A 24,315-nucleotide genomic window follows, 5' to 3' on the forward strand; every position below is an offset into this window, starting at 1 on the left:
CACTGCTTTACCTTTTGGGGTTTGACCTTGGAGCATTTAGAATCCTTTGCCCCTTCATGTGCTTTCCACAGCGAGTTCGCCCAGGCGGGGTCCTGGGGAAGCCAGAGGGTCCTGCACACATCCCCACTTCGCAGTCATACGTTACTCTCAGCCAGCCAGTAAAACAGAGGTTTATTAGATGACAGGAACACGGTTTAAAACAGAGCTTGTAGGTACAGAGAACAGGACCCCTCAGCCAGGTCCATTCTGGGGCCCAGCGAGCCAGACAACCCCATCTGCTCTCACTTCCCATCCCCAGCCAGCTCCAAACTGAAACCCCCTCCAGCCCCTCCTCTCTGGCCTTTGTCTCTTTCCTGGGCCAGGAGGTCACCTGATCTTTTTGTTCACCTTTAGCCATCCCCTTGCAGAGGGGAAGGGCCCCGGCCATTTGTTGCCAGGAGACAGTGTGTCAGCCATTTATGCACGCTGGAGACTTAAGAAATGCATAGGGGCAACTGAGGCACCCACACAGATTTAGAGGAAACATTAAGAGCAGTTCCACTTTGTTACATCAGGTAGTTGGGCATCTGAGTTCTAGGATTGACTCTGCCCAGACCCATTGCGTGACTGCGGTCAAGTCACTTCCCCGCCCTCTGCCTCAGTTTCTCCCAAGCTTTCTTCTAGCCGGGGCAGCGTGTCCCTAGTGAGCCCCTCAAATCTGGGCCATGCCACATTCTCCAGCATTATGTTAGATTGGCTTCTGGAGTGATTGAGACAGGGGAGGAGCAGTGGTGGTGAGCAGGAAGGGGGTCAGGGCGGGTGTGAGTGTGGCAGGAGAGGAAGTGGGCGGTGGCGGCGGTCCTCTGTGCCAATGTAGGAGCAGAAGCCAGTAATGACTTGACACTTGCAGCACCATGATTCTCCTCGTCTCTCTGCCAACAGGCCAGTTTGCCCCAGGCTCCTTCCTGGAGAAGCTGAATTTCCTGGTGAAAGGAATCGGCTGCCCCAATCCCGATGTGGGGAGGGCTCCGCGCAAAGTCTTTGACAAGAGATGGCTGAATCTACCACATCCAGCCCCTCCCCCTGCCAAGGTGCCGGTGACCGGATCCCCTCCATCATCTTGCTCCAACGGTAAAAAAACATCACCTGGGGCATGGTGCACATTGGGCTATCACAGCCCATCTGGGTGGAGCACCAGGAGCTGGTAACAAGGGGTCTGAACCACCTTTATCCCAGGGAACACAACTGCCCAGCATGCAGGACCATGAAGAGTGGGCCACGGGCCTCATTGCCGAGCTACTGGAGTGAGCCCTGGCAGAGGCACTGAGAACCTTCTTGTGGTGTGCACTGTCCATCCCTGCTGCAGCTGTTATCCACTGAGTCTGTGCCATGCTCAGCCGCCATCCCCCAGCCTGACCGGCTCAATGTCATGCCCCATCCCGGTGCCTCTCAGCCTCTTTGCCCTGCGGCATGGGGCCAGGGTGGTATGCTCCTGGGACAGGAGTGGCCCCATGGCAGTGGCGAGGAGGAGCAGTGCTTGCCGCCCCACTGGCTGGTGTGTCCACTCAGGTTTGGCCCTACAGGCCTTCTGTCTTGGGGGCAGGCCCTACAGGCCTTCTGTCTTGGGTGGTTGTGGGGGGGGGGCAGCGAGGCCAATCCTGGGTAGATAGTGGGGTGGACAGTGCTGCTGCGTGGCAGAATGTGTGCCTGGCTGTGGGGGAGAAATCTGTCTTCCCCCCAAAACTGGGCCAGTGCCCACTTCCCCTCACCATGGCCACCCCCTCAGTCCTGCAGCTCAGTCATTGCGTGGCCTCTCCTCTGAGAGCACCCTCGGGTGGGACAGGTGTGGGGCGGGAGGCTGAGATGCCGCTGCAGCTGTTTGTTCCTGTTTGGGGACGTGCTGAGATGGGAGCTGGGCAGGACTCGGGTGAGGCTGGGCTGGCTGACATCTCTCCTGTGTGCCTCGAACCAGAGTTCTGCCTCTGCCCTGACATGGCTCAGCCTCCTCCCAGCCGTGACCCAGTCCTGAGTGGCCAGCAGGAAAAGTTCATCTGCCTTAGTGGGAGTAATATCCTTAACCGCCATTTGTTAACAATCCCCAAAACAGAATACACATACAATGCTCCCAATAAGGGTTGACAACCCTCCAGGATTGCCCTGGAGCCTCCAGGAATTACAGATTAATTAGAGATTATGTCATGTGATGAAACCTCCAGGAATACCTCCAACCAAAATTGGCAACTCTAAAGAGCCTTCCAGACAGGACCTACAGTTCCCATGTGGGAGGGGGACACTGGGATCATTTCTTTAACATCCACCCTAAAGAAGCAAACAAAAGGCCCTGCCTAGGGTGTAGCAAGTGTGAAAAATCAGGACAGGGACTTGGGGGTAATAGGAGCCCATATTTTAAAAAAAACAAACCACCAACTATTGGGACTGTCCCTATAAAATCAGGACATCTGGTCACCCTAGCTCTGCCCAACTTGTGTGTTCCTTCGCTGGTCCCATTTACAGAGTGACAGTCTCTTCTCCCCCCTCTGTCTTCTTCCCCCTTCCCCTCTCCCTCTGGTTTGACAGATCAGGCTTCATCCGCAACTTTATCCCTTAACTCTTCTCGATCTCTGTTCTCCTCTCCCTCCCCGCAGGTGAGCCCCTTAGCCATAAAGATAAAGCAAGGGCTGGCCTCAGAGGAAATGCAAACTAGGGCTTCCCCCCAGGGGCTGATCAGCACCAGGATCAAAGCCCTGCTAGGGAGGATTCTGCTGCGGGGGTTGCTGGGGATGTTTTCTTAAGGAGACAAATGAGCCTATGGCAGAGTCAGAGCAGTTTTGCTCTCTTAGCTCTTTGCCTTCAAACTTGACAAGCAGGTTTGGGTCTCTGTGTTTTTTGGGTGATGTTGTATAACGGTGGGGGGATGTTGCTGATTAGCTGTGCATGTTTGTAAATGCCAACTCCATGGGGCTCCCTAAACTCCCCTGCCCTGACAGCTTGTGCCAGATGAGAAATCCCATCTCGTTCCACCTAGCCACGTTCCCAGCGCTAGTATAAACTAATGAATGTGAAAGAATTGGTCATGCTTTTTACCAAAGATGATGATGCAGTTTCTTCTTTTGCAAAAGCTTAAATTCAGTTAAACATCATCACACCCCATAAAGTTTTAACAAATAAACTTGTAAGTTTAACATGAAAAAACAGAGCCTTGATAAATGCTTTGTAGCCGTCACACTCGAGTTTTTCTTTTAGGGATATTTTGTACAAATACCCCAGTCTTCAAAAAAAAAAAAAAAAAAAAAATAGCGTTAGCTTGCTTTGTAATGTTTTGCCTAAATGAGTTGCCTGGCCTTCAAAGACAATCCCAAACAAACCTAGATTGCTCTAAAAATGTATTACCGGTACTTATAAACCGTAAAGAAAGCTTTACGTTCCCTTCAGCACTACGTGATACAAAACACACATGCAGCCTAACTTAAAAGAGAGGCTAGTTTGAACTAATTTATGTCAAAAAGATCATAACACTATTTACCACTTTTTATTATTTCTTCCTGACTTTTAAAAAAATCTAAATTCTGTTAAACATAATTGCTCCGAGTAAAGTTTTAACAAATAAACGTTTAGAAGTTTAACATGGAAACAGTGGGCACTGATGAATGCTTTGTAGCTGTCGGCACGTGCTTTTAAAGATAACACGAGAAAACAGAACATTGATAAATGTAAGTGAAGCAGCTTTGTAGTAGGTGCTCACACACGCACACACACTCTCTCTCTCACAAACTTGAAAAGGTAAAATAACCAAGATCCATGTCGTGGGGATATTTTGTGTGCTCTAGTAAAATAATGACAGTTTATACAGGACTAGCATTTGTAAATTGTGGAGAAGCAAAGCCTTTATTCGCACCATTTTTTTCTTAATAATTGAGACATGGACTATCTGAAGAAACCTATCCCCGCAAGCCGCCACCTCCTGTCTTCTAAAAGAATTGTTAGTGTTTGCAGCAAAAGAATTTTCTATCACAGGATTAAAAATAAATAAAATTTGCTTTTAAACATTTTGTTTCCATTTTCTGCTATCCCAAATTTTAAAAAATAATGTAAACATATTTTGTAGCTTGGATTTATCTGCTACAGCTTAAAGAGATGCCAAGAACAGGAAATTAAGTTTACTTCATTTCCATAACTAAATCATTATTTTGCAGAGAGACATCCCTATGACACACCTTAAATAATACCCTAGCAACAACTACCTTGTTCTGTTTTTGTCTAGCATCACATTTAAGGGGCCCTAAATAATTATTTTTTTGTTTTTTTTAACACCGTACATTACACCTTAACCCTAGATGCTTTACACAGTTAAATAATACAAGACAGTAGATGAGAGCCCTGGGCAATTACTGAAAACAGAGGTGTTAGGATGAGTAAAAGTCTACTGCAGAGGGCCTGGGGGAAAATTAAAAGGCCCCGCTTTTAAGGAAGAGGGCATGATTTGAGGAGGTATATAGAAAATGGGGGAGATGAGTGGTTCAGGGCTATTTTGTGATGGCCCAGATGCCCTACTGCCTATATATTTTTCTCTCTCTCTCTCACCCACCCACCACATACATGGGGTCCTCTGCAACCTGCTTCCCTTTTGACAACAACCACCTCTCCATATCCTGCTGTGACCCAGCCAGAAATCCCTCTTATGTGGGGTGGGAGGCCAATGGACTCTTAACCAATTGGCTGTAAACTACTGGCTAAGAAACTATTGCGCAGCTGTTGTATGAAAGAGGATGAGCCGTTCAGATCTATTAAAGATGGAAGAGTCCAATTTCACCCCTCAAGGAAGGGAAGAGGCTGGCTCTCTGATAGTGCTACATTATCATCCTACAGGAAAACTTATTCTAGGAGAAAAAGCAACTGATCACATAGACTGAACAAATATTGCATGTTTGCTCATATGTAGTTTCATAGTCCTGGAGAACTTGATGGTGTTGGTTGCCCTGTGGAAAAATAACAAATTGCACAACTGTGTGTACTTTTTGCTTGGCGGTCTAACTCTCTGTGATCTGTTAATTAGCACAGTTTACTACATTCTCGTGTCTGGAAGGAAAACTCCGAGGTGGTTTATTAGAAAAGGCAGTATGTTTGTCGCCCTAGGAGCTTCCACTTTTAGTCCGACGAAGTGGATATTCACCCACGAAAGCTTATGCTCCAATACGTCTGTTAGTCTATAAGGTGCCACAGGACTCTTTGTTGCTTTTTACAGATCCAGACTAACACGCCTACCCCTCTGATACTTGACACTTTTAGTTTGTTAGACATAGCCATTGAGAGACATTTGACTGTGGTTAAAAGGAGGCCTTAAGAGACCAATAAAAAGTACAGGGTCTTCTTATCAGACCATGTTGGCTTATCTCAGTTTCCCTGGTACGTTAGAAACCCTCAACCGGAAACGTATCAATAACTTACCAGACTGCTCAACATTTTTTTGCCTCTTTATTCCATAAGTGTCTTTATAACCATTTTGGTGACAATTGGTATGGTTTGTGTGGCTATTTACGTCCTGATAACTCAGAGATCTATAGCACTGTGTAGGACATTTCTGAGTGTAATTGGTGGATTCATCTCCTGTTGGCCTCCATTGTTTGTTCTGTCGCTCACAGATGTAGCCTACCAAGTAAAAGTGCCATTTTATACAAGGCTGACTGGTTCATTCCTTGGCCCTCGTTAATTCTGCATTGAATCTCAGCATTTACACTATGGCCAGCAAGAAAACATGGCAGGTTTTCTTTCACCTTGTTTGTGGCTGTCTAGTGAAGACCGGCGCGACCAGATCTTTGTCTGTGATCTGTGTTGGACCACAGGGGCAACGTAATTCTGCAGCTCATGCACGTAAATCATAGGGGAAAACGTTAGCCATGTTTTAAATGTTGAGTACTTGTTTATCACATAACTTGTTTGGGTTTTAATTCTGTAACAAAACTGGCTCAGGAAAGTATAAGATATATGAATAATACAAAACCAAGGGTGCAACAGCCCTCATCTTCCTGTTTCCTTAAACAGAAAGTCCTCCTTGCTTAGGAAGGGAGACCAATAGACTTTTGAAAAGTTAGCCCTAAACTATTGACTAGAAGTATTGCACAAGCATTGTGTAAAAGAGGTTGAGGCAATCTAACAGGATGGAAGTACCTTGAATCGAGCCTTGCCAACAACAGCAGTCCAAGTAGCACATGAAGGGACCTAGGTGAGGATTACAAAGATTAATGTCTGTCACATGAGAAGGGTCAGGGGTCACTGACTCCAGGGCTTCCTCTTGCATCTTTCTTTTCTTTGAAAATCAAATGCAAATAAAACATAATCTCAGCCAAACACAGAGGCGAGTCCAGCCAGCTACTAACGTTCACAAAGTGGATGGAGCCTGAGAAGGTAGATAGGTCAGGATCAGGCAATGTCAGGGCTTGTACTGCTGCTCATCACGTAGCATGTGGACACCTCCCATGTTAAATCAATTAGCAGTTGGACTCCTTGGAGTCTTTGGTTCTTCTCCCTTTGGGGGCAAAAGCTCATCTTATGGTAGGGTGGGTTGGTTGGTTTTTATTCTAAGGGGGCAGGAGAGTTATGAATGTCGCTCCAGTAATAGGCTTTGTCAGAGGGCAAGGCTCTCTGTGTCCCTAAAGTTGCAATGAGTCTATATTCAGCTATTGGCTCAGGAAGGCCGTTCCATAGCTGGATTCCTTGGCTCTTGTACCACCCTGGGAGGATTGTTTTTGCTATTATTGAACATCTGTCAGTGAATGCAGCATTGCCAACTTGTGTGACTTGTGAGTCAGAGCATATTTAGTGTCTGTCGTTGAGCCCCAGCTCCTGGAGTCGCACGAATATGTAAGAATCTCAGCTTTGGCTTGTCTATAAAAAGCAAGTTTCTAGCCATTATGATGGCAGGGAAAAGTTGGAAAATGTGACCTCAGTATAACTTTTAGGCTCAAACCAGAAGGCAAATAAAAAGAACCCAAAATGTGTACCTGTATTTTTTTAATATCTTGTGGGTTTTAAACCCAACTGATGATTTTTCAGTGCTTATGGCCGGTGACGCTGCTGCTGTGACTGAACCGCCCTGCCTTTCTGCTCATGTGGCATTCCCCAAACAGCTCCTGCCGCTGGCTGCCGAGGCAGCTCTGCCTCTGGAGCCCAGACTGCTCCTGGTGCACTGCCATTGTCGGTGACTGGACGGACAGGTTGTGCCACTGGGACAATTGGGACGGCCCAAAGAAACAGAGCCAGTGCCCTATTTGGTCGTGCTTAGATGCCTTCTGTGTCCCTCCTGTAGGGCTGACCTCAGGCCTTGTGTGGTCTTGATGCTGTAGCAGGTACCTGTCAGCCGCCTGAAATCTAACCTCTTCCCCCACTTCAGTTGAGATTCCTGGGCATTCTTGTTTCTCCGGTTCCAGCTCGTAGCTCTTTACTTAACTACTTCAGGGTGAACTGTCTTTGGCCCAAGTCATTTGCTAGATGTTGACAGGAAGGCTTTTGTCCTTTGGCCCATGAATCTCTGAGCTGGTGAGGGTAGTACAGCACCGTGAGCTGGACTGTAGCAGTTTAACGGCGGCAGTAGAGAAGCCAGTGGGTATGTCTATGCTGCAGTTAAACACCCGCAGCTGGCCCACGTCAGATGACTCGGGCTTGTGGGGCTCAGGCTATGGGGCTGTAAAATCGCGGTGTAGAGATTCAGACTCAAGCTGCAGTCTGGGACCCTCCCCACTCACAGGGTCCCAGAGCTCGGGCTCCAGCCCGAGCCCAAATGTCTACACTGTGCATTGACAGCGCCGCAAGCCCGAGTCAACTGACACAGGCCAGCTGTGGGTGTTTTATTGCAGTGTAGATGTGTCCACTGAGGGAGGGGAGATGGGGGTATTTATTTATGGCTATTTTTACAAACTTTTCTGCCAACCCATTTGACTAAATATAATAAGGGGGGGTCTTGATATGGTGGGTCTGAACCGACACACCACAGAGTGGGGCTGAACTGGCCTGGCACAGAACAACCTGAAATGAGCCACTCCTGAATTGTGGGTGGCAGCTGCTGCTGTTTGTATTGTGGCAGTGCCTAGGACCCCCAGCTGGGGACCATCACCCCATTTCACTAGGCATGGCACAAACACAGACCAGAGATGGTCCTTGCCCTCATTAATTCATTGCTAATCCCATGGGGAGCAAACTGCCTGACAGCAGGCACAGTGCTCCGAGATGGCTTGTGCCAACAGCTCAACTTCAAAAGAATGTGGTAGCAGCGGCGCACTAAGGAGAGGTGGCCTTTGCAGCGCTCAGTGCCAGCCTGGCACCAAGGGCAATGAGGAATTTCTTCTCCATCTGTGTGTTTCTTGCACTAGTGACTGGTTTCACGCTTGGACGCTTTATCTTTGCTGACATGGTGACATGAGGAGGGTCATACCTGCTGATTTGTGGTGGCCGCTATCGCTTCCCTGGGTGCAGCGGGGACTCAGGCTCAGGCCTGGAGTCTGCGGTGGGATGGTGTGTTGTCTCTCTGTTTTGAAGTGACTCTGATCAATTTTCAGTCAGTGCTGGTGGCAGGGCCGCTGTGAAATTCTCTGTTATGCCCCACAAGCTGGTGTGTGATTTACAGCTGCTGCTGTTTCAATTTCCCACAGGATTCCCTGCTGTTGTACCGCTGCCTGTGAGCGCTCAGCAAGAGCCTGTCACCAAACCGATCGCTGAGGCTAGTGTCTTGTCTGTGCGGCGAAGGAGGACAGCCGCCTACCCCCTGCTTGCTCCTGCAGGTAGGAGAATCGCTGCTGTTAGACGTGATCAATACCGACTTCCCCATCTCCACGGGATCCCCTACAGAGGGGGATGGGTTCCCCTAAAGTAACATTTCCTTCCCTATATACCGGTGAACTCTGGCTCAAAGGGGGGGAGTTTATTACAGGACTGACCCATCACTGATCCCACTGTGCACATTCTTTGTTGCATTTTTTTCAGTGTCAACACTTAAACCAAACTGGCCAGTTTCCCTTTTGTCTCTTCTCTGTGTCTGCCTTCAGGTCTCATCCCAGTGGCGGGATGGTCGTTATTTCTTTGTAGAATCGTAGAGCTCAGAGACCCCACCTGAGATCAGGGCCCCATTCTGCTAGATGCTGTGTGTACTTAAAACAAGAGAACAGCGCTGCCCCGATTAGCTCGCAGTTGAAGATGAGACGCAGGGTGGAGATGGAGGCTGGGGCAGGAGGGGACATGCCCGAGGGCTTGCAGCAGGTCCATGGCACATCTGGGAATAGAACCTGAATCCTCATCTGCTTTGGGCTGCAAACCCTGGCTCGAGCGTGGGAAGGGGAGAAAAGTTTAAATCCAAACAAAGCAACTGTGTATTTGTCAGTTTGGCCCACGAGTCTCTGAGCTGGTGAGTCTCGTTCAGCGCTGCCAGCTGTGCTGTAGTAGTTCAATAGCCCTGGGAGAGAGCCACTGGGTATGTCTGTGCTGCACTTAAATACCCTTCGCTGCTGGCTTTGCTGCGTGTCCGACCCCAGCAGCTTGCCAGGCAGCCCACAAAGAGCAAGTGCAGCCAAAGCTCTAGCAGGTGTGCGCGCCTTGGAGCTGGTTTCTTCTCCTTCTCTGCGTGCAGAGCTGTTTCCTCTCCCTCCCCAGGCTGTCCGCTCCATTCGCTCTGCTTCCTCCTGGGGCCAGGGGAGAGTCTGGCCTTAGAGCTAGGCTTACCCTGAGTGTTCCTGGGACTCGCCCGCCATTGCTCTAGCACCCAGGGGAGTCCTAGCACAGTGCAGCCCTGTTGCCTTCACCCACCCCCACTGACACCTCGATCTTCAATGAGCACAAGTGCCCGGGATTTCGCTCTGGTGTCTTGACAGCAGCACAGCGCCTGCTCCAGTCGTCCTTGCTATAACCATGCTGTGACTGCATCCCCTGGCAGTGTGTGCTGCACGGTCAGGCCAGCGTTTCAGCTTGGTTAGAGGCCGTGCTGAGGTCTCCGCTCCACTCTGTGCTTTAGGTGTGGACTTAGCTAGGCCCTGACCACGTGCAGCACAAGATGTTCCTCAGTTTCCCCTCTAAACCCTGAACTGGCTTGACCCTGCTTAGCTGGAGCCAATAGAAGGCTATCCGGGAGCAAGCCGGCATAGGGACGGTGGCCCTCCACTCAAAGGGGTACTGAATTACAGCCCTTCCCCAAGGACTCTGGGTCTGGCGGGGAAGGAGTGGGGAGAGAGCTGCCAGTGAGGCATGTGACACTGAGCAGACACCCTCCCTCCCCCACCCCCATTGTCACTAGGAGGAAGTGATGGCAGCTGATAAGGGAAATGCAGTTCCCAGTGGGAGGGAGGTGGTGGCCTAGTGGGGGTTCAGGGGTGGTCACGCTTCTCTTCCTGAGAGAAGTCTCTGGTGGCTCTCCTGTCCAAACTGCCTCCTTCCTCTCTGTCCCAGGCAGCTGGAAAGCCAAGGGGCACTCCTGGGTGGGATTACGATCCTCTCGAAGGGTGTGCGGGGGTTCGAAAGGCCTGGGGGAGAGGAGCTGACCTGGCAGCTGGGGAATCAGGCTGGAGAGCCTACTGTTTGGCTGAGGGGGTATTTGAGAAGGTGCATGTCCTTCATGGGGAGAAGATACTGTCCTGGGGGAAGGTGCTTTAGAGAGACATCTCACTGGGACCGAGCGAGGGGAGGGGCATCCTTGCCACCCACCATGGCGTTAAAAATTCATTCTGCTGCCAGGGTGGGGAGGTTGCCAAAGACCCATGAGGTCCCCTGCAGGGAGCTGGGACGTTGGAGGGCCTTAGGGAGAGATGGACACACCTCTGAACTCTGTGGAAATAGCCTGAAGTAAGAGGGGCAGAGTGGGGAAGGGTTGCTTGGAAAATAGGATCTGACCCTCCTGAAATGGGGACAGGCCGTGATCAGAGTTGGGTGTGGGAGCCAGGACTCCTGGGTTCTATTTGTAGCTCTGCCGCTGGCTCTCTGTGTGGCCTTGAGCGAGTTGCTGCCCCTCTCTGTGCCTTAGTCTATCAGGTTTGGCCAAAGGGTCGGGGGGAGGGGGATCTTTCCTTGCCTCCCTGGGGCTGAGGCCAAATCAGTGGCCTCATCCAGAGCAAGACGTGGAAGTTGCTAGGTGACACGTGTTAGTTAACACCTGCCACGTCCTCGTCTGGACAGAGGCCTGAGATGAAAGCCCTTGCTCCTTCTCCCCCATACTGGGGGTCAGGGCACCCCTCCCCCCCCCCCCCCGGGGCACTAACCCCAGCGTGTCCCGTCTCACACATGCAACGGGACTCTGCTGCTCCCCGAGCTCGGCCGAGGGTGTTGCTGTGCTGGGCTCCCTGGCCACACCCATTACATGGCAGCTCCAGCCCTGGGGAAGGTAAGGCAGGGGAGCTGAGAGATGCCTGCTCAATCCAACCCCATCTGCCCTTCATGCTGGCCATCCGGGGGGGCCTGCAGCATCTGAGGCCAGGGGGGAGGTAGGGGAGACCCCACCCCTGTGTGTATGGAGCCATGGGGCGGGGAATAGTCCAGAAATGGGCTGGCAGGGGGACCCCATTGCCCTCTGTGGGGACGCGAGCAAAGATGGGGTTGAGCCCCAGTGCTGGAATCCAGGCTGCCCTGATGTGTGGGGCCAGGTCCCATCCAGCAACCCACTGCGCTGCTGCCCCTCCTCCCACTGCTCTTTCTGGGGGGTGGTTGGAAGGCTCTGCTCTTTTCTGACATAAAGGGGTGTCTTCTGGTCCCATCTCTCAGGCCTTGGCCTGCGCATAGGTAGGGCCCTTCCAAATTCGCACCCATGAAAAACACGTCACGGATTGTGAAATCTGGTTTCCCCACGTGAAACCTGGTCTTTTGTGTACTTTTGCCCTATACAGATTTCACGGGGGAGACCAGCGTTTCTCAAATTGGGGGTCCTAACCCAAAAGGGAGTTGCAGGAGGTCACAAGATTATTTTAGGGGAGTCACGATATTGCTGCCCTTACTTCTGCGCTGCCTTCAGAGCTGGGCGGCCGGAGAGCAGCAACTGTTGGCCGGGCACCCAGCTCTGAAGGCAGCGTCCTGGCAGCAGCAGCTCAGAAGTAAGGGTGCAATACCATACCAGGCCATCCTTTCTTCTGCGCTGCTGCTGGTGGTGGCTCTGCCTTCAGAGCTGGGCTCCTGGCCAGCAGCCGCCGCTCTCCAGCTGCCCAGCTCTGAAGGCAGCACTGCCGCCAGCAGCAGTGCAGAAGTAAGGTTAGCAGTACCACAACCCCACCTACAATAACCTTGCAACCCACCACCATACCCCTACAATTACAATACTGTGAAATTTCAGATTTAAATAGCTGAAATCATGAAATTTACTATTTTAAAAATCCTATGACCATGAAATTGACCAAAATAGACCAGGAATTTGGTAGGGCCCTACACTTCTGGCTGAGTAGGAAAGGGCAGCAGCAAGGGTACCCCATTGTCAGATGGGAGGTAGGGTGACACTCCTACCCCAACCCTAGGTGAGCTCTGTCCCCTCTCAGACTATGTGGAAGGAGCTGGTGTGGTGTGTCCGGTGCTGCATAGACCTGAGCCCAGTGAGTGTGGGGCTGCAGTGAGCTGGTGCAGCTGGACAGGACTCCACTGGCTTGAGAGACAGGGCCCCTGCCTGTGTAAACCTCGGTGGGCAGGTGTGGAGGTTATCCTGGTTTTTCAACTCCTTGCCTGCAGGCAGGTGTGTCCTGCCCCCTGCTGGTTGCAGGAGACCCCTTGCAGCTTCCTTCACCACTGCAGCAGGGCAGAACCCACTTCTAGCACTTTGACGTGGAGCGCCAGGGCTGGACCGGCAGGGCTCCGAGCTAAGGGAGAGCTTGTCTGTAACATTTGCAATGTTTAAAACTAATGTTGCACAACGGCAGCTGGGCCTGGTGTTCCCTGCCAGCCAAGAGCCCCCCCAAACACAGCTCTACTCCCCACAAGCCTCCTGCACTTTCGAGGGCTTCAGCGAAGGGTTCGGGATGGAGCCCTTAGTGCCCCCCAGCAGTGTCACAGCAAGGGGAAAACTCACTGTTCCTAACACCTCTGCCCCAGCCCTGGGCCCCGTGGTTTGTTACTGCCCTACCAACAGCCTCTGGTTAGCAGGAGGAACCAAGGGTGTTGCCAACAGGGGGCAGGACAGTGCCCCCCTACATACTGGAAGTCTGAGGGATCTGGAGCCATCCTTCCATGGAGCAGGAACCCTGGGGCTTTATTCATAGTTTAAATTGACTGTTTTAGATGCCAAGGCAGCCCAGTGCCATTGGGCTGCCATGTGGATCAGCTGCGGGCATCAGGAAAGAGCTCGGCTCGGTTCCTCCTCTGAATCACACGTGGGGCTGGGTTTGCTGAAGGGCTTGGCAGCTCCCATTGCACAGTGCTTGTGGCCAGAGTTTCAGAAGGGTTCAGTGCTCAGTGTGAGCCCGGTGTGCTGAGCCTTTCTGAAAATAACGGCCCTAAAGTAGCACCACAAAGTTGTAACAAAGTTGCTGGTTCAGGGAACAGTCTTGTCCTCCTTAGGCCCCAATCTTGCATTTGTATCAGCACAGGCAGCCTTCTGCGTCCCCAGAGCCTTAGGATCGGTGTTGCCGTGCAGGCTGCTCTTACCTGTTCAGTGCAAGCCCTGTGCCCAGTTTTAGCACAGTAACAAAGGGCATCTAGTTAATTCTCTTAAACCTTATCAACCTAGAACCTTTCAGCTGTGAAAAGTAATGCACTGTCGGCTCAAAGGGGATTAAACTGTCTTGCAGTTAGGGATTTAAGGGCCTGATCCTGATCTCATTGATGTTGGGGGGGAGTGAAATCCGCCGTTAGCGTGGTGATGGGAGGGAAATGCTCCAGGAGCTGGAAAGTCTGTTCTGCGTATTCCAGTACGCTGAGAAGCCTCAGCTGAGATCTGAGCCATGTTGATTTTTGAACAGTGCGAACAATGTCGCACATATTAAATGGATTAAAACCTGGTTAAGGATAGCTCATCCTCCAATGAGATCTCTTCTAATAGGGTCCCGCAGGGATCAGTACGGGGCCAGCGCTGTTCAGTATCTTGAACAACGATCTGGAAGAAAGCATAAAATCTTAGCTGGGAAAATTTGCGGATGCCACCTGTCCACTGAGTCATTGTGAATAACGACATGTCCGTTACACAGAGCAATCTGGGCCAGTTGTCAAGGGGACAGCACGCTCGTGTTTTAACTCTGCCAGAGTGTGGGTCACATGTATAAAATGGGGGGCTGTGTCCTGGAATGTGGGATACTAGAAAGGACTGAGGGGTCATGGCAAAAGGAATCCGACTGAACGTGAGCTCGCAGGCTGATGCTTTAGCTCAGAGGACAAATACAATCCTCAAGTGTGTAAGGGCGCTATCGGGTGGGAGTCGAGAGATGCTGTCGCCTCAGTATAGGATGTATACTAGTGAGGCCATTACGGGTTGCTGGGTTTAGTTCTGGTGTCCACACTGCCACAAGACTGTTAACAAATTAGAGTTCAGGAAAGTGCTACAGGAGCTATTCAAGGATTGGAAAACCTGCCTGAGAGACAAAGGAAACTTGATCCATTTAGTTTATCAAAGAGGAAGTTAAGAGGTGACTTGATCATGGTTTCCAAGAACCTACGTGGTTACTTCTCCGCCTGCGGGGCTCTTAAAGGCAGAATAAGGTGCAGCGGCTGGAAGCTGAAGCCAGCTACATTCAGACTAGAAATAAAGTTCAGACTGTTGACCACTGGAACAGTTTATCTGGGGGTGTGGTGCGTTCCCCAGCACTTGGAGTCTTTACATTGAGATTGGGGGGTCTCTTAAAACACATGCTCTGGCTCAAACACAAGCGCTGGGCCTGCCGCAGGAATTGCTGGGTGAGATTCTCCGGCCTGTGATGCAGGACATCAGACTAGATCAATGTTTCTCAAATGCAACCACCATGGCCACATGTGGCCACCAGGGGCTTTTCTTGTGGCCACAGCCTCCTGGGTGGTGATTGGGGGAGGGGCAAAGCAGCCGCCCCTCCTCAGGGCCTCCAGCAGGGGCTGGTCCTTGCCCCCTTCTGGAGCCACAAACGCTGTAGGAGCAGGTGACCAGTGTCAGTTCCCCACCTTCCTCGGGGTGGCAGAGCTCAGGCTTTGGCCCTGGGGGGGTGGGCGGAAGGCTCTGGAGTGTGGCGGTGGACTTCATCCCCCAGCCTCAGGACTTCAGGCTCCAGCCCTGGGCTCACCCATGGGAGCCAGCTGAGGTTACTCAATTAGGGGCAGACAAACCCCAGAAGCTGGTGGTTATTCCAATACTTAGATTTCCCAAGCCAGCACAGAACAGCTTCTATAGTACCTCACTGGTTACTTCGAAGTTCAAACACCCAGGGGCGGCTCTAGAAATTCCGCCGCCCCAAGCAGGGCGGCGCGCCACGCTGCTTGCGCCGCCCTTCCCCGGTCCCGCGGCCGGGGCAGAAGTGCCTGCGGACGGTCCCGTGGTCCCGCGGCTCCGGTGGAGCATCCGCAGTCATGCCTGCGGGAGCTCCGTCCGAGCCGCGGGACCAGCGCACCCGCCGCAGTCATGCCTGTGGGAGCTCAAGCGGAGCCGTGGGAAGAGGGGACCCTCCGTAGTCATGCCTGTGGCAGGTCCGCTCGTCCCGGGGCTCCGGTGGACCTCCCGCAGGCATGACTGCGGAAGGTCCGCCGGAGCCAAATGCCGCCCTGCCAGGACAATGCCGCCCCACGCGCCTGCTTGGCGCGCTGGGGTCTGGAGCCGGCCCTGCAAACACCGCAGTTCCCTTAAAGTGCCCAGCCTCAGGCCTCTGTCCAAGCACACACGTCAGATATGATGATGATTACTGAAAATCTTATCTCATCATATCAAAGAAAAGGTTCTTCCAATCCCAAAGGATCAGCCACATACCCAGGTCCAATTATAACTTAGATCTTACCCAAAATTCACACTATTAGCCAATTCTTAGTAACTAAGCTAAAATTTATTAAAAAAGAAGAGCGAGAGAGTTGGTTAAAAGATCAATATACAGACAGACTTGAATTCAATTCTTGAGGTTCAGATACATAGTAGAGATGAGCGTGTAGTTGCCAAAAGTCCCTTTAGAAATAGTCCATAGGTTATAGTCCAATGTCCATATTCAGGGTGACTCCAGTCAGTGACTGGGGATCTCAATCCCTCTTGAAACCCAAAGCAGATCTGAGATGAAGCAGGATCATGTCCCAGTGTTCTTATACATTTCCAGCAGCCTTTTGGCCTGGGAATGGAGACTTCCCGAGCTGCCCTTCACTAAACGCGGTGCTGGCAGATGTGGGGGACATGATGAGTTCTTTTCCCGGGGCTCTGTCTGAAAGCTGCTGCTTGGCCTGGCCTCCTTGTGGCAGCTCAGGCTTCGTTTTTCCTCTGCGTAGTCAGACGTGACCTCGTTCTAGGGGGTACAGGGCAGCAGCCTTAAAATGGCCGCCCCCCGGAGAGACCCCAGTGTGCACACTGAGCTTGAAGCTCCCAACGCTGGGCACCAGCTGGATCCGCCCTGCCCAGTGCAGGTGGCTGAATGAGGCCCTGCGCACTGCTCACACCCTTGCTGTGGTGTCACGGTCGGGCCCAGGCCACGTGTGGGGGAGATTTTACCTTGGACGCTCCCTGCCTCCCCCTTTATTACATGGGGAGAGCAAAAATCCAGCAGCCAGAGGGGAGCGGTGTCCCCTCCAACCCGGAGCCAGGTGATGGGGAGGTAATAGGCAGACCCATATAGGGCTGAGCAAAGCAATGCACTGACCATCTTCTAACCCCCTCCTTCCTGCAGCTCCTCATCAGGCCTCCAGCATGGCCCAGGAACCATCTCCCCAGGCGGCCCTGGAGCTTCAGGGTGGCACCAGCAGCCTCGACGAGCAGGCCCAGCGGCTGGATGCAGAGATCAACGAGCTGATCCAGCAGTGGGAGCTCAGGCCCGAGGATGAGGAGTGGGAGGACACGGCCTCTTCCGTGCTGCTGAAGAGTAGGTGCCCTCGGAGCGTGGTGCCCATACCCCCGTGGGCTGGCCAGCTCCCCCGCCCAGGGCACTTAGAGCTGGAAGAGCCCTGTCAGATCACCTGTGGCCACAGCAGTGTGGTTCCCTACAGACCGTCCCCAGGGCTCCGTCCAGTCTGGGTTTAGATCAGGGGTCTCAAACACGCGGCCCACGGGGTTATTTTCTGCGGCCCGCGAGCTGCTTGCAGCCCCGCCCCCCCCGCCCTCCCCCAGCGTTTACCTCGTGCGGCTCTGGCCCAACGCGCACTGGGGGAAGGGCAGGCTCCCTGCATGCCCTGCCCTGCCCCCGCGCAGCTCCGGGAAGCGGCCGGAACGTGGGGAAGGGGATGGGGGCACCAGGGTCTGTGTGTTGCTCTTGCTTCTGGCAGCGCCCCCAGCAGCTCCCATCGGCCGCAGTTCCCCATTCCCGGCCAGTGGGAGCTGCTGGGGGTGGTGCCTCAAGCGACAGCAACACACAGACCCCTGTGCCTCTCCTCCCCCAGGTTTGGGCCACTTCCTGGGGTGCGGGGGGGCAAGGCAGGCAGGGAGCACAGGGCCAGAGCCCACCCTCCGAACTCCTCCTGCAGCCAAACCCCCTGCCGCACCCCTCCTGCACCCCGGCCCCCTCCTGCACCCCGACCCCCTGCCCTAAGCCCCCTGCTGCACCCTGACCCCCTGCCTCACCCTTCCTGCACCCCACACCCCAACTCCTTGCCCTGAGCCCCGCCACACCCCACACTGCTCCTGAACCCCCTGGGGGCAGGGAGGGGGCGGAGTTGGGGTGGGGATTTCGGGGAAGGGGCTGGAATGGGGGCAGGGAAGAGGTGGGGCAGGGCCTCATGGAAGGGGTGGAGTGGGGGCGGGGCCAAGGGCAGCAGGGGGGAGGTGTCAGTAATGTGGCCCTCAGGCCAATGTACTAGTCCTCATGTGGCCCTTGGGTTAGATGCTGCCTGGCCCAGTCCCACTCCAGGAGCCAGTTCCCCCAGCCCCGGAGCTCCTAGCACACAGGGAACGTCTGCTTTGTTCAGACACCCCCAAGGCTCCTAGCTCTCCCCTTGCCCAGCCCGGTGCTCCCACCCTTCGGTCTGGCTCAGGACTGTGCAGTAGCTTTGCTGCCAACATGCCACTTCCCATCCTTGCCTGCTCTCACAGAGCCCGGCAGAGTGAAGATGGGGCCCAGGCCAGGGTTGGGGAGAGGAGCCAGGCACTGAAAGCTCCAGAGATGTGCCCCTTTCCCCAGAGACCCACTTGGGCGTGGTTTGCCTTCTCCCCTGCGTCTCCCTGCCCCGTGGCGTTGGCAGGGCCAGGCCTCGCTCTGAGCTCCTGCCCTGATGAGACACGCTCAGATTCCTACCCAGTGTGCTTTCTGCGCAGGTAAATGGTGCCGGGGTGACCCCATGGAGCTGGACGACGAGTTCATCCGGGAGGACCCTGCCTACAACGCAGACAGGGTGGAGAGCGAGGCTCGGGAAGCAGGTGATGGAGGAGAGGGTGTCACTGGGTGACCTGAGTCCTGCCCAGCCCACCAGGCACAGCTCAGAATGGGCTGTTGGGCTCCTGCTATGCCAGCACAAGCAAGGCAGGAGGAGGGATGACCTGGTCTGATCTGCTGCCATCACGATGCTGCCCCGCTCTCTGAGAAGGGCCCTGAGTGCAGCTGGGCACTGGGAGTCCCTCGTAGAGAGAGATGGCTGCGTGAAGACTCAGGGAGGTACAGGGCATAACCTGGCTCCCTGCTGGGGCTCTGCAGCTGACACATGCATACGGGGATCCCTGTCGGGGCGTGAGGCACCACCTTCCTGCCGGGGGGGAGAGCAGTTGCCTGTCGTGCACAGATCTGGAAGGGCCTGGGCGAGAGGAGGGATCTGGGATGAGGGCTCAGCAGGGGAGGTGCAGGCAGGAAGCAGAGTGATCTGGGGGCTGTGGTGCTCTGCCTGGCACTCCCCATGCTCTGCAGCGGCTGTGCCCCCTTGAGCCTGAGATCCTGAGGTCAGGGGAGTTGGGCACAGCAGCCTTTAAGGCTCATACAGAGGAGTTCTGCCCTGTGTCTCAGGGAACCTTTGCCCAGCCCTGCTCGCAGGAGACCCTGCCGTTTCGCTAACCACTGAGCTCGCTAGCTTCTGAGCGACCGGCAGGGGCCGAGCCCAGCCGTGTGTCACGTGCCAGATGCAGCATTTATTCACTGCTTTCTGCCCTGGCGCTGCTGGGTAAGTGCAGAGCTCGCTGCCCAATGGGAGGGGACAGGGGAGCGCCAGCTCTGCCCCCGCCGTCTGTCAGGATAACGCGGGCAGCAGGAGGCGCCCTGTGGCGTTTAACGTGCAGACGTCTCTGGAGGCTGGATGCTTTCAGTCTTGCAGGTGACACTTGCATGTACGTGTCAGATTGTCTCTCGGGTTGGTGCCACGGGGCGCTGGGAGCTTTCCAGAGCTTGGCACGAATGGCACTAACCGCGGCTGTCGATGGGAAAGGCCTGGTAATCCATCTGGGCAGCGCGGCCCTGGAGCCAGTGACTGAGCCACAACCCAGGCAACGGGGCTCCCGCCCTGTTACTGGGAGAAGATTCCCAGGCCCATAGATCTCACCATGGGAAAGAACTTCCTGGTGTTTAGCATAAACTGTCTCTGGTCATCACGTCCTATCCTCTGCGCCTCGTTCCTGCCTCTGCAGAACCTCAGCCTGGGCCCCAAACACTCCTTCCCCTCTCCGCAGGCCCCTCTGTGCTTCAGCCTTCGCTCCCCTCTGCTGAGATCCTAGTCCAGCCTTCGCGCTCAGGCCTGCACCCTCATCCCCCTGCATGACCCTCCCCAGGTGCAAAACAGCTCCCTGTCCATCTAACACTGACTTCCTGTGGCCCACCCAATAAACTGGCTGTTGAGGGTACAAGAGCTGTCTCCTCTGCAGCTCCCCCAGCTCATGGCACTAGGACAGAGAGGGTCATTTGATCGCTCTGGGAGCCTGCCAGCCAGGGAGCTAGTTGTAGGAGTATCAGAGAGGTAGCTGTGTTAGTCTGGATCTGTAAAAGCAGCAAAGAATCCTGTGGCACCTTATAGACTAACAGACGTTTTGGAGCATGAGCTTTCGTGGGTGAATACCCACTTCGTCGGATGCATGTAGTGGAAATCTCCTGGGGCAGGTATATATAAGCAAGCAAGAAGCAGGCTGGAGATAACGAGGTTAGTTCTGTCAGGGAGGATGAGGCCCTCTTCTAGCAGCTGAGGTGTGAAAACCAAGAGAGGCGAAACTGGTTCTGTAGTTGGCAAGCCATTCACAGTCTTTGTTTAATCCTGAGCTGATGGTGTCAAATTTGCAGATGAACTGAAGCTCAGCAGTTTCTCTCTGAAGTCTGGTCCTGAAGTTTTTCTGCTGCAGGATGGCCACCTTAAGATTTGCTATTGTGTGGCCAGGGAGGTTGAAGTGTTCTCCTACAGGTTTTTGTATATTGCCATTCCTAATATCTGATTTGTGTCCATTTATCCTTTTCCGTAGAGACTGTCCAGTTTGGCCGATGTACATAGCAGAGGGGCATTGCTGGCATATGATGGCGTATATTGCATTGGTGGACGTGCAGGTGAATGAACTGGTGATGGTGTGGCTGATCTGGTTAGGTCCTGTGATGGTGTCGCTGGTGTAGATATGTGGGCTGAGTTGGCATCGAGGTTTGTTGCATGGATTGGTTCCTGAGCTAGAGTTACTGTGGTGCGGTGTGCAGTTACTGGTGAGAATATGCTTCAGGTTGGCAGGTTGTCTGTGGGCGAGGACTGGCCTGCCACCCAAGGCCTGTGAAAGTGTGGGATCATTGTCCAGGATGGGTTGTAGATCCCTGATGATGCGTTGGAGGGGTTTTAGCTGGGGACTGTATGTGATGGCCAGTGGAGTCCTGTTGGTTTCTTTCTTGGGTTTGTCTTGCAGTAGGAGGCTTCTGGGTACACATCTGGCTCTGTTGATCTGTTTCCTTATTTCCTCGTGTGGGTATTGTAGTTCTGAGAATGCTTGATGGAGATTTTGTAGGTGTTGGTCTCTGTCTGAGGGGTTAGAGCAGATACAGTTGTACTTCAGTGCTTGGCTGTAGACAATGGATCGTGTGGTGTGTCCGGGATGGAAGCTGGAGGCATGAAGGTAGGCATAGCGGTCGGTAGGTTTTCGGTATAGGGTGGTGTTAATGTGACCATCACTTATTTGCACCGTGGTGTCTAGGAAGTGGACCTTCCGTGTAGATTGGTCCAGGCTGAGGTTGATGGTGGGGTGGAAGCTGTTGAAATCGTGGTGGAATTTTTCCAGAGTCTCCTTCCCATGGGTCCAGATGATGAAGATGTCATCTATGTAGTGTAGGTAGAGAAGGGGCGTGAGTGGACGAGAGCTGAGGAAGCATTGTTCCAGGTCTGCCATATAAATGTTGGCATATTGTGGGGCCATGCGGGTGCCCATAGCGGTGCCACTGATCTGGAGATATATATTGTCATCAAATTGGTCTCCCACGCGGGGGACGTTGGCGCCGCCGTGCCTATGCGTGATGTACACGAGTTCGTTGTTGTAAAATATAAGTGGGGCAAGGTCTCTATGGCGTACCTGCACTTCCGGCAGCGTTTGTCCCGGTTCCCGTGGCGGACGGCTCCATTGAGAGGGACGCAGTTCAGCCGGGCGCGGTGTATGAACCGCCAGTCAGCGAATCAGGTGAAGCTGCCTGCAGGGAGAAAGTGGTTGCTGGAGTCCCACTTGCTGGTCACCTCGAAGGCCTTGCCCTGGTCAGGTTTTTTCCTCAGGGTGTCTACGTAGAGCACGTGGACGGCGGCCTTCAGGGACTTCAGCACGCCTCTGGCTCCGGGGCTGACGATGGTGTTGCCCTCCGTCCCGATCCGCGGCACCAGGACTCCTAGCTCCCGCCGTTCCTCGCTCCACACCCAGCGGCAGCCCAGTCGCTTTCCCAGTCGGCGCATGGCGTTGCGGGCGCGGGGCCACAGCGAGGCGATGTCGCCCCTGTCCCGGGCAAATTCGCCGTCCAGGGAGCCGCTCAGGAAGGTGGCTACATCTCGGTCGGAGGGAGCTCTGCCGATTCGCTTCGCGGTGGCGGCGCGCAGGGCGGCCATCGCGACGTTTTTCACCTTGGCGTCTGGGCAGGTCAGGAGGCGGAAGGCGTGCGTGATTACCACGATGTCACACAGTTGTAGGAGTGTTTTCTCTTGTGTGTGGCCAGACACCAGGCCACTGAGCCAGCGGGAGCTGGGCATTAAATGGGGACCAGGAATCCAAAGGTCCCAAATCCCTGAAGCAGCCGGCTCCATAAAGCCCAGGGCGTTTTAGGTTATTAGAGCAACAGCAGTAGGCTGTGCTGTGGCGTGTGTGCGCTCTACCCGGGCCCGGTGGAGAACTAAGCGTCTCTCCAGAGCCCTCGTGGCTTTGTTGTTTCTCGCTCTCTTGATTTTTGGAACCTTTGGAGCTAGTTGGCGCTGCCGGTTCTCGGTGTCAGATGAGCCCATTATTTCAGAGCCTGCTGACTGCTGGGGAAGCATCAGAGCCACTTGGAATAGAACAGGAATGAGCATCGGCCACGGAAGCAGCTGTGGAGCTGGGCTAGGTTTTGGGAAGTTGTTGTCATAGGATTATTTTTTTTAAATAGCCATTAAGTGTTAAAGGAAAAGCCCCTATAACCGCGAGACTGTGCTGGCTGAGCAGAATGTAGCAAGAGGGCCTGATTTCCAGCAACGTACGCCCGGAAACGTGTGTCTGCGCTACATGTGTAGGTGCCAGAATCAGGCAGGTAGTTGCCACGGTCGTGCTGGTAAACGTCTGTTTATGCCTCTGCCTGGCTCTTGGCATGCAGTTGAGTGCACAGCTGTGGTGACTGCGCAGCGTGCATTGCACTCCCAGCCTGGGATTTCCCAGAGCCCCCAGCTTTCAGCAGGAGCCGGGTTAGACAAGTGCTGAGCGCTCCTGCATGTTCTGCCTGGCAGCTAGGAACCAGGCAGGAAACCTCCACCCGATCAGTCTGATCTAGAGTGCGCCTGGGCGAATGCCCGTCCCCACTCAGCTGGAACTTGCCTAGGGACCTGAAAATGGTGCGATTGAACGTTGTGCTGGAAAGTGATACCCGTCAACTTCTCGCCTGCCGGGGATGAATGGATGAGAGCGTTGACAGTCCCTGCACTCCAGTGCATTCAAATGGCAAACTTCTCTGGCAGACTCTGTACCATCAGCTGTTGGCTTCCCGTGTGGTTCATCCTCCTTACTGCATTTAGACAGACCGTTCAGTGGCGTTTCTCTCCCAGGCGATTGGCCGTGCTGGGCCGGGTGCTACCGTGCATGTTTCTCGGCCTGCATGAGCCCCGTGTTGAAGGAAACAGCTTTGTAGAAGGCAGCATGAGATTGCTCCCTTCTGAGCTGCATCTGATCGGAAAGGGTCTGGCTGCTGTGATCCTGCTCAGCCGGTAGCTGGGCACCTGAGAGCTGCTGGGCTCTTCTCAGGGTCAGGCCTGGTGTGCAAGGTGCTGTCACCTCATCCGTCCCGGATGCCAGCTCAGGAGCAGCTTGTTTGCTTTGCGTCCTGCAGCAAAACCAAAACCGGGGTGAGGGAATGTGATTCCTTTATACCCGGCATGGGGAAAGTTACTGCTTTGTCTCCAGCAGCATTGCCTGTGACTCTCCTGCTATCCAGGGGCTGTGCCGGACTGTTTTGTTCGCCACTAAAGTTACGAGAAGCTATTCTAGCTTTTTTAGGTCTGGTGTGAGCAGCTGTGCTCCTGGGGTCCCTGTGCCACACATGGGCTACTCGGCTCAGCAGGGGTCCCATCACGAATGTGTGAGGCGTGTTTAACAAACCCAGGGGCCCTCTCGGTCCGTTGTGTCCGTGAGCGTGTAATGCTGCCGTTCGGAGCTGGTCGTCTTTCCCCTGCTTTGCGCTGCTGTGAATGATGGCGCAGGGGACAGGGCGGGGGAGGGTCTGGCCTAATCACTGGAGAGTGGTAATCGTGTGGTGAATCCATAGACCTCGGCCCAGATGATGATGATGATGATGATGAGCTTGGTATTGCAGCCCCAACCCCGTTACGCAGGCACTGGACAAACCTGTCCATGATGCCCTTCCTTGCTGAGCTCCTTCTCCTCTCCTGCGTTACCCCAGCGACTGGGACCTCCTGCTCCCTGTAGCCGAGGGCAGATCTCAAAGGGGAGACTCTCCTTTCCGCTGACAGATGCCGTGGTGCCCACACAGCGAGTTCACATGCAGCTGCTCGCTCAGAATTAGCGAATGCTGATGCCACAAGCACGGGTGTCTAATTGTGTTTTCACAGCTGGTACGAGGCTGTGACCGTGTGGGAAGCACTGTGGGAAAAGCCCAGCCAGCCGGCCGGCTGAGACCCCAGTTCAGCAAGGCAGCGCAT

The 24,315-nt window shown here is 53.9% G+C and overlaps 1 protein-coding gene and 1 pseudogene across 1 annotated transcript in view; both read left to right on the forward strand.

The window, feature by feature from the left end:
- Positions 1-24,315, forward strand: part of LOC123352236 (zinc finger protein 628-like) — a 46,717-nt gene that overhangs the window by 16,315 nt on the left and 6,087 nt on the right. Inside the window, exons 3-6 of the mRNA XM_044992089.1 lie at positions 922-1,110; positions 8,622-8,750; positions 16,740-16,931; positions 18,317-18,418. Coding sequence (XP_044848024.1) covers positions 922-1,110; positions 8,622-8,750; positions 16,740-16,931; positions 18,317-18,418 — 612 coding nt within the window. The remainder of the gene's footprint in view (positions 1-921; positions 1,111-8,621; positions 8,751-16,739; positions 16,932-18,316; positions 18,419-24,315) is intronic.
- Positions 4,911-5,858, forward strand: LOC123351847 (annotated as a pseudogene).

Source organism: Mauremys mutica, chromosome 17 (genome assembly GCF_020497125.1).
Source record: "Mauremys mutica isolate MM-2020 ecotype Southern chromosome 17, ASM2049712v1, whole genome shotgun sequence".
In the NCBI taxonomy this organism is placed as follows: domain Eukaryota; kingdom Metazoa; phylum Chordata; order Testudines; family Geoemydidae; genus Mauremys; species Mauremys mutica.